Source organism: Numida meleagris, chromosome 7 (genome assembly GCF_002078875.1).
Source record: "Numida meleagris isolate 19003 breed g44 Domestic line chromosome 7, NumMel1.0, whole genome shotgun sequence".
Lineage (NCBI taxonomy): Eukaryota > Metazoa > Chordata > Aves > Galliformes > Numididae > Numida > Numida meleagris.
The window spans coordinates 8,030,625-8,040,273 of NC_034415.1; the positions used below are offsets into that span (position 1 = coordinate 8,030,625).

Sequence of the window (9,649 nt, forward strand, 5' to 3'; positions counted from 1 at the left end):
GGCGCTGCTGGCCGTGCTGGCGCTGCCCCGCGGCGGCGGCGCGGCGATGGACGAGTGCACGGAGGAGCGGAGCGGGCGGCCGCAGCGCTGCATGCCCGAGTTCGTCAACGCCGCCTTCAACGCCGCGGTGGTGGCCACCAACACGTGCGGCACGCCGGCCGAGGAGTACTGCGTGCAGACCGGCGTCACCGGCGTCACCCAGTCGTGCCACCTGTGCGACGCCGCCCAGCCCCACCTGCGGCACGACGCCTCGTTCCTCACCGACTACAACAGCCAGGCCGACAGCACCTGGTGGCAGAGCCAGAGCATGCTGGCCGGCGTGCAGCACCCCGCCGCCGTCAACCTCACCCTGCACCTCGGTACGGGCCGCGCGGGGAGCGGGGCTGCGGGGCCGGGGAGGGTGGGCGCGGCCCCGAGCTCTGCGAGCGCTGGGACACCGCTCTCGGCCGTAGGGTTGGGGCTGGGGGCAGGGCTCGGCGATCGCTGTGCGTCCCTTCCAGCTCGGGGTGCTCGGGGCCGTTAGTGGAAGCCACGCCGTGCGCGGTGCGATGCCCGCCGTTGTGCAACCCGCGCATGGCCGCATCCTTCCCTTCTGCTCTCCTTGGAAGCGGCCCTTCGCTTCCCGCTTCCCAGCTCCTTCGCCTGCATTCCTTCTCACGGAGACTTCAGAGCAGCGATCTTTCCTTTTCCCGGCGCCGCCCACCCGTATCCCCGTGTATCCCAGAACGAGGGGCTTCGGGCAGTGCCGGGCAGCGGGGCTGAGCGTGGGTGTGGGGACGCTGTGGACCCCTGGCACGGCAGAACAGGGCTGTGTGGGAGGGACGCTCCCTCAAACGCTGGAAGAAGAGGACAAGAAGCAGCGCAGAGTGATTTTGGAGTGCTGTGCTTCTGGGCAGGGCGCTGGATTTCCTCAGCTACGTCGTTTTTTCAGAGCGGATCCTCACTCTGCCTTCCCGCAGCTCTGTTGCTATCCCTGTGCTGCAGATATCCGCCTCTCCTTCAGCTCTTACACGTGGCCTCGCTGCTCTCTCCCACCGTCACCTCCCCACTCCCCACCCCCTGCCCGGACCTGGCCAGGTGTCTGAGCATCACAGCGTTCCCTGGCCAGTGGCCGTGGTGCCGCTCGTGGCTCTTTGGGCATCCCCTCCTTGGACGTGTAAAGCAAAGAAAAACTTATAAAGCTGCTGGTTGCTGGGAGAGATGGACTGCAGGGCTCCTCCACCCCTGTGTCAGCGCTCATCCCTTTATTTGGCTGCGAGGAGAGCAGCGGTGCTGGTTATGTACGCGGTCCGCAGAGAGCGGCTCGGAGCATGACTGCCATTTGAAGGCATTTACAAGGAAACTCAGGCAAGCAGCCAGCTCTTGTGTTCAGCTCCAGTCTGACTTGCTGGTTGTTTGCAGCAGAAGAGATTATTTTATTTCTTAAGAGCAGAAAGGCGGCTTTTTGTAAAGGGAGGGCTGCAAAACATGCCCTAATTGAAGCATTCAGCGTGTGCAACAGGGTGCAGGGGGTTGTTGTGTGTCGTGAGTGAGGCTGCTGGGTGCCCTGTTGGAGCTTGGCAGGGGGCTGCTCTGCGTCTTTCTGGGAAGCAGCTGTGAGCGTGGGGGGGTTTGCATGAGCAGATAAAGCTTGGCATCTCTGCGAAATGGTGATTGATTCATGGGGGGAGTGCTTAAATTGGCATTATAGCGCTGTAGGCATGCAGATAGATTGGATGCTAGGAAAAATCTCTTCTCAGAAGGAGCGGTGAGGCACTGGCACAGGCTGCCCAGGGAGTGGTGGGGTCACTGTCCCTGGAGGTGTTAAGAACTGTGGAGATGTGGCACCGAGGGACGTGGTCACTGGTGAGGATGGGTTGGGGTTGGACTTGGGGTCTTAGAGGCCTTTTCCAACCTTAATGATTCCATGACATGCACTGTGACCCCAGTCTGGATGCTTTCTCGGCAGCTGATTTTCACTCACATTGGTAGTTTTGAGGGACTGTGCGCTGGTGGAAGTGCCCTTCGCAATGTGTGTTACTGCCAAACAGCCACGCAGGGAGGGGCTGAGCCACCCTGCCACCTTCCTTCAGTAAAGGCTGCTTATTGCCCAGCATTGTTCACCCGGGAGAGCCCTCTTGCTGCTCTTGTGCTTGGTTGGGAAATCCCTGGGAGCCGGACTGGGGCTGGGCTGGGAGCGGCTTGCCCAGCGCCCGTTGCCTGCGCTGCGGTATTTGTGGAGCCCCGAGGGGACTCTATTTTAGTTGGTCTCACAAAGGCTTGATTTACATTTTGCAGGTTTCAACATGAGGAGCAAAGAGATCAGGCTTCGCGTGGCCAGCAGTTGTTCAGTGCAGTTATATAAAGCAGCTTTAAAGCTCTTTATCGCTTCCCGCATACCCTTTGAATTCCTAAGTTTTCTCCCATTCCTCTGTCCTGCATCTTTTTGGGATGCTGATGCCATTGAGGCATTCAGGAATACTATCCGTGATGGAGCACTTATTTTAGGGGATGGGGAGGGCTGGGGTTGGGTGGTGGTTTAGTTGCAGAAATAGCTGCTCTTTGTGCTCGCCCTGTGTCACAGGAAGGGTTCATCACCGGCTTTGACGCAGCCAGATCGCTGCTTGTGCAGTTCCAAATCTGTTTGCAGCTCATAACTCTTTGCTTACTGAAAAGTGTGTGGTTTGCTCAGTAGCATTTTGCTTGTAAGCAGCAGCCCGGGCTACTGGCTCTTGGAAAGATGAATGTGGATCTGCAGGCAGCAGGAGGACAGCCACCTCCAGTGGTGCAGGGGGAACGGGCCTCTGGTTCCCAGGGTTTGTAAACTGTGGTGTAAAGAATGTAAACGCAGCTCTGGGAATGTTGGTGGCCTACACCGTGCAGCTCTCTGGTGGAGTACTGCTCGGTCCATGGGGAATGATGCATCCCTTACTGCTGCAGGGCTGAGTGTTGGCTCAGAAATGTTGCTTCAGAAAATAAAGCGGGTTTCATAACATCCCTGTAAACAGTGGGAATCTCTGTTGTCTTGCTGCACAAACAGGAGCATGTTGGTTTTTCCCCCAGGTGCTTTACAGGCTTGAGGTGAGGGATGAGTGGTGGTGCCTGTGCCGGGAGCCATGGCATTACCACCCAGAACATGTGAAGAGCACAAGCCATTAACATCCATTTGTGAAGAGTGTCCTTGGGACAGCCCGTAGCATCCCTCGAGTGACCTGGCCTTGAGAAGACACTCTGCTCGCCTTCGTTGTATACTGGAGTAGCCTATGGAATCAGATGCATTGTGAACTGTGTTTGCTGGCTGCTCTCTGTGCTGTGGGGCTGGGATGTGGGCTGGAGCTGCTGTTACCCTTGTAGGGTGGGCTTTAGGCTGAAGCATACATTTCTCTTTTTCCCTCTGCAGCAGCTTGGAAAATGGTGAAAACCCATCAACAGTGAAAAGGAACAGAAACTGTATTTAAATTGAGCACGAAACACCCAACCTCATTCTTTAATCTCTTTTCCACTGGTCCAGGCCTCATCAAGAGATCATTTAAAAACAACAAAAGCCTCAGCCCCCTCTAAATGTAGTGATCTTTATACCGTTTTGTTTTGAAACTGGGTGGCAAAGCTTTCCTGGTTTCCATGCTTGTACTTGTTGTAGATATTCCAATGCGATAGTCATCAAAGAGATGCTTCCAGTGCTAATCACGCCCGCAGTCCTGACACAACACAGCTGTGTTCGCTAATGGAGAATTTCAAAATTTCCTCTTTCAGAAATAGTATCCAAAAACTGTTATTGGATTTTTTTTGTGTGCGTAGGTAAGCCAGTATGATCTTGTATATAGGAAGCAGAACTCTAGATAGCTGTAGGGTCTTTGTACGTTTGGTTTTGGGCACTGTTGTTCCTGTGGGGGAAGGCACTTGTAGAGGTGGTGCATTGAGATCTTGCAAAGATGCAGGATTTGTGGATTCCTGGATCAGTTTTCCGTAGCGTTCTTGTCTTTGTTGCAGAGAGAAATGCTTGGAGAGTTGCTTGCTTGCTTTGTGTTGGGTGCCACGTTTGACTGAACCCAGCCACCAGAACCTGCTCGGTACGGATGGTTGCTCTCAGCACCACGGTGTCTCAGTGGACGGTCAGTGCATGGCGGTGCTGGGCTTGCGTGTGGCTGTCTGCAGTGCCTGCTCTCTCCCGTGCTGCAAGGCCGAGCGAGCTCTGCAGAGCCTCAAGCTGGCAGCGCTCCAGTTCTCAGCAAATTGCTTTCATCTTGTGATTTATTTTCTCAAGGTCTGCTTTCTGGCCCAGCCTGCTTCGGCCCTGAGGAGCTGCGGTTCCTGCCGCGCGCCCAGCACCTGGCACACGGGTACGGGGTGCTGTTGCGGGGGAGAACTGCCCGCATCCCAACATGTTTTGGTGTTAAAACTGACTTTCTTTCCTTTCCTCAGTTGTTTCATTTCGGCAGCGTAGTTTTGGAAAGAAAAATCTTGATAATCCTCTTTGAATTAAGTGGGGATGTGGCTCATCAGGGGCTTTAAGCTAATGGTTGCATTGAGGCTCTTCAAGAGGGAATAAATGGCTCCTTTTCTTCCTACTTCCTTGTGCTGAGCTTGTGTGGGGTGAGCTTGCCGTTCCAGCGAGCTCTGTGGTGGTGACCTCATGGAGACTGATGGAAAGAAGAATTGCTGCCTTCTGGAAAAGCCCTTCTTGGTCTCACAGTGGGATCGCTTGACTTTAGTGACGTTTTTCTTTTCTGAGGACTTCTGGGGTCCGTTTCTGGTTCTGCTGGTTATTTATAGCCCTTCCATCTGAAGCCCTTGACGCGTCCATCCTGTGGGATTTGGCTATGGGACACTCTTCCCAGCAGCTCTGGGGCCGGGCGGGGGTCAGGCCTTCCTTGGTGGGGCCGGGCCGCCTCCAGTCTTGGGATGTGGCCTGTGTGTGGGTGCCCACCTCGCATTGCTTGCTTCTCCTTTCTCAGCTCCCTGCAACCCACCTGGGCCTTCTTGTCCACGCTCCTGATGTGTGTGGGCTGTGCGTTTGGGGATCCCACCCTGAGCTCCCGCTTGGTGAAGGGCGGCCTTCTCCCTGTTTCCCTCCCAAGGTTTTGGCAAAGGGATGCCGGGATGGAGATCCACGGGCTCTCTGCAGGCATGAGTTAACTGATTAAATTACCGGCATTACACGAGTCACTGCTCTTCTGCTTTCTAAGCAGAGTGACTCTGCATACATCTGTACGTACACACCGCCGCTTTCTCATCCTGAATGGCTGTTGGCTGCTGGTAATTTGTCGATCCGAACACACTGAGCCAATTGTTGTGGTGCCAGAGCCCTTGATTTCTGGTTGGGATGGAGGCGTGTGGCTTGGGGAAGGGCTGCTATTTCAAATACCTCAAGGAGACAATGGCGCGGCTTTCAGAACAACAGATCTGGTACTGCAATACACTTAATTGTGTCAGTTCCTATCCTAAAAAGGCAGGAATAAGCAACGCATTTCTCCATTCCTGGGTACGTTTCTTTATGTCCAGGAGTTGGGGCTACTGGATGAGGACAAGGCTGCTGGAAGCTGCCTCAGTAGATGGTGCATTTAAAGAAACTCTTCCTGACCTTGTGTTCCCTGGCATCTCGTGTGAAAGCCTTGCAGTGTCACCATGAGTCACCACAGACATCTCCACTCCTCTGGGAGCTGCCAGCATCTGCCCAGAGCCTCCAGGGTGGGACTGTGTTGCTCATAGAGCCGTGGCAGCAGGGAGGCGTGGTGCTTGTGGCACTGCTGGCTGCTGGGAAGCTTCACGTGTGTTTTCTGTACTTCCATCCCCCGCACGATGCGGGAGCTGTGTGAGGGTATAGCATCACAGAATCACCAGGATTGGAAAAGACCTCCCAGATCATCCAGTCCAACTGTCCGCCTATCACCAGTATTTCCCACTAAACCATATCCCTCAGTACAACACCTAAACATATGTCCATGTCAGCATGGAAGATGCTGGAAATCCTAAACTCAGGGAGCTTTGGGGTCCCTCTCAACCTAAGCCATTCTGTGACTCTGAAAGTTGGGAAGAATCATCAGAAGATTCCCTGGATCAGGTTGGTTGAGTTTCTGTGCTTTGTGCTCTGTGAGTACAAGCAAAGCACGACAACAATGATGCTGCTTTTTGATAACCAATGATATTTTGCTCCTGATTCGTTGCACCTTACAGTTGTGTCTGAGAACTGGAGCAGCTGTGATGCAGCTGCAGTGCTGGCTGTTTGTGAGCACGGCAGAGGCAGGACGCCTGGGTTACAGCCCTTGTGAAGTGCTTAATCGTGTCAGGGGAGGGATGGTGTGGGTTCTGGGTGCACTTGAAGTGCTTGGCTCTGGTCTGTCCATACTTATTAACCAAATGGATGTTTGTTACTGCCAAGGATTTGGATGTGCTGTTGCAGCAGTGGTGTGGTTTGTGCTGCTGACACTGCTCCTTGCACACAGTGTCACTAGCACATGGAAGGGGCCAGAGATGTTTATGGGAAGCTCGGTTCTTCCTAGTGCAAAACCTCGTACCAAATATGTCTCCTCGTTAATTTGTCTGTGAATTGATTGCCTTTTTCATGTCATCCAGATGGTCTGTTTTGCAACTTCAGGGGCTGTGGCATGTTCTTTTGTTAAATGCTTGGTGGAAAATTAACATGCTGCTCTGGCAGATGGGAGGGACCCTGTCCTCTGGCCTTTCTGTCACGCAAATCCAGCTTTTCTCTTTCTCCCCTACCCCTAAAAAGTCTACATTAACTTGAAAACAGTGGGAGGGAATTAAATGTGTTTTGAAAGGGTGATCCCATGGGTAGGAGTGGTATTGAGTGCTTACACAGGGTATAGAAAGGGCTTGTGGGAAGAGAGGTTGTTCAGCAAAATGAATGGAGTTTAGAGTTGTTAATCTGTGTCATTAGCACTGTGTACCAGAAAGTTTAAACTGTGCCTGACTAAATAGCACGAGTCTTTGAAATTCACAGCAGTGCGGGCAGCCCCGCTGCCTTTTGTCCTCTCTTGCTGCACCCTGCCTGCTCCAGCTGTTGTGCCCAGCATCCTGCATGCTCCACATCCCCACCACTTCCTTGTTTCCACCACCAGAAGCCCCCAGAAAGCCATCCGTGGGGGACCTACAAGAGGTTGACTTGAAGAGACCTCAAGAAAGCAAGTTGGTGTTGTCATTGGACCCATGGAGGATGCAGATGTGGAAGTGAGCGTGGGAGGGAGCAGAAGGCACATCTCATGTCTCTGCTCCATGTGCATGCTTAGCATAATGCAGGCAAACTGTATCACCCCCTTCTGAGGAGTGATATGTGTCCAGACTTGCTCAAGAGATCTGTTGATAAGAGTCCAAAATACAAACAGAGTTTGTACTTCTGTAGCAGTATGTGCCCTCAGAAACCCTCACCTCGTTCAGGTGAGTGTGCTGGCTGCCCGCAGTGCTTTGAGTCAAGCCTGCCTTGAAGCAGGTGGCTGCCATCTGTCAGCTGTTGCTTTTCTCTTGGTTTCTGAAAGGCAGATCTTGTCACAGGTAACTCATTGGAAAAGGCAATTGATTGCTAAAAGGATTTTGTAGTATCGTTAAGATTGGAAAAGATCTCTAAGATCCCCAAGTCCAACCCCAGCCCCCCATGCCAACTAACCACATCCCTCAGTGCCACATCTTCATGGTTCTCGAACATCTCCAAGGATGGTGACCCCCCCCTCACCTCCCTGGGCAACCCATTCCAATGCCTCACCACTCTTTCTGAGAAGAAAATTTACCTAATTTTGGCTGTCAACACCCCTTGAGGGGTTTTTTAAATACAGTGGTTGCTCACCAAGTGAAGCGGTGCACAGTTACCTCTTGGGTCAGAGGTGGCATTTGCTCTGAGTTGTTCTGCAAGGCATTGTGCCACCTCCAAAATAACGACTGCCCCTCTGTGCAGTCATTCCTTTGAAAAAGGAAACAAAAGAATACATCCTTTGTGGCTTTTGGAAGTGTCCTGCCCCTGAAGGTAGCGATCAGACTGCTTCTGCCTTCTGAGATGTCAGGCAAGGTGGAGATGATCCTCCAGGACGAGTGGTGCTGTAGAGAGAAGCATCAAGCCCTGTCATAGAACTTAATTAGCTTCTCATTCGCCATCCCTAGAGGTGTGCAAGAAACGTTTAGATGTTGTACTGAGGGACATGGCTTAGTGGGGAAATATTGGTGGTAAGTGGACGGCTGGACTGGATGATCATGAGGTCTCTTCCTACCTTGGTGATACTTTGAGTAACTCTAGTGGCAGAGGCCATTGCTCCGATGTATAAACAGTCATTTGTAGTTGAACGAAGCTTAAATCCTAGCTCAGCCAGCTCAGACCCCAGCCCAGTCTGTGCTGTTTGTGTACCTGCTTCTTCCCCTCTTCTCTTCCACCGGCCCCAGAGTTTTTATGCCGTAGCTTTATGCCTGGTTACTGTGACAACGGAGCATAGGGCAGAAGCGTGCTGTGCTCAAGTTGTGCAGCGTTTCTGGGCCGCATCCTTAATTTTGGAGGGAGGCAGCAAAGACATGGCTTCCCACGCCTCCATACTGCTCCAGCCTTGCTGCTCCACCGCAGCCCTGATGCTGTTGGCTCACTCAGTTAAGCCCAGAGATAACCACTGCTGGGTTTGGTGATAGCGGGACCATGGGCGGATGCGATGTGCTGGGGGTGGGGGGGTGGAAGTGCTGGGAATGTGCAGCCCAAGGCGGGGGGCTGGACAAGGCTGGCTCTGGTTTCAGCCAGTTTGGAAAACACCCTAAAAGCTTTGAAAAAGGAGCCCTGCGGTAAGGCTCATCAGAAGGGAATGCTTTGGTTGGCGCAGATCTGCACTGAGCTCCTGGTGCTCAGGCTTCGGTCAAAGGAAGGAAATGAGCTCGTTGAGACTTCTGCCTGTGTGCCATGCACAGGAATGCTTCAGCCAGCAACCTGGGAAAGAGATGGAGAGATTAGGGAGCCTTGCTGGGGAGGGGCTTCATGGATAAGGCATTCATGAACGAGCAGAATTCTTGCAGCATTTGACTTTATGCAAAACGCCTCGATTGTATGTTGGGATTCAGCTGCCCTAGCTTGTTCTAGCTGACTTTGCATAAGCAGAACTCTTGAATTAATGGCCCATTAAAATAAGTGGGCAAACTGATATTTCTGCAGCTGTCTGACTGCTGGGGAAGCAGATTTAAGGACAACAAGTGGATATGTAGGGTTTTTTTTTTTTTTTTAAAGCTGTTCATCATAGTTTAAGGAAAAAGGAACTAAAACACAATTTTCATAACTGATGCTGAAGTATTAGATGGCGCATCTGAATGCATTAAAATGTGTATGCTTACTCATTTCAGTGTTAATAACATAATGGCATTTCTTTTTGTGGGCTTGGGGGATGAGAGAGGGCTGGTGGTAGAGGGGGTGCTGCCAGTGGTCGTCGCACATCTGAGAGCTGAACCAAGGGTAGATGGAGGCTGGACGTGTCTGTGGTGTCTCAGCACTGTGCTGGGTTCATTCCTCCAGCAGCTCCTGCAGAACAATTGTTCCTAACATGTCAGGTTGGCCGGGCTGGTGTTGCGTCAGCATTCCTCTCTCATTGAAAAGCTTCCCAAGGAGCTGTGTGTGCCAACCGTGTGTCTCTAGGAGGGAGCTTCCCCCAGTCCTCTGCTCTGGTGTGAAGCTGCAGACAGCCTGTGTACAGGGTAC

At 52.7% G+C, this 9,649-nt stretch overlaps 1 protein-coding gene across 1 annotated transcript in view; it reads left to right on the forward strand.

The window, feature by feature from the left end:
• Positions 7 to 9,649, forward strand: part of LAMC1 (laminin subunit gamma 1) — a 54,249-nt gene continuing 44,606 nt past the window's right edge. The window contains exon 1 of the mRNA XM_021404516.1: positions 7 to 359. Within this exon, the coding sequence (XP_021260191.1) occupies positions 47 to 359 (313 nt within the window). The 5' untranslated portion in view covers positions 7 to 46. The remainder of the gene's footprint in view (positions 360 to 9,649) is intronic.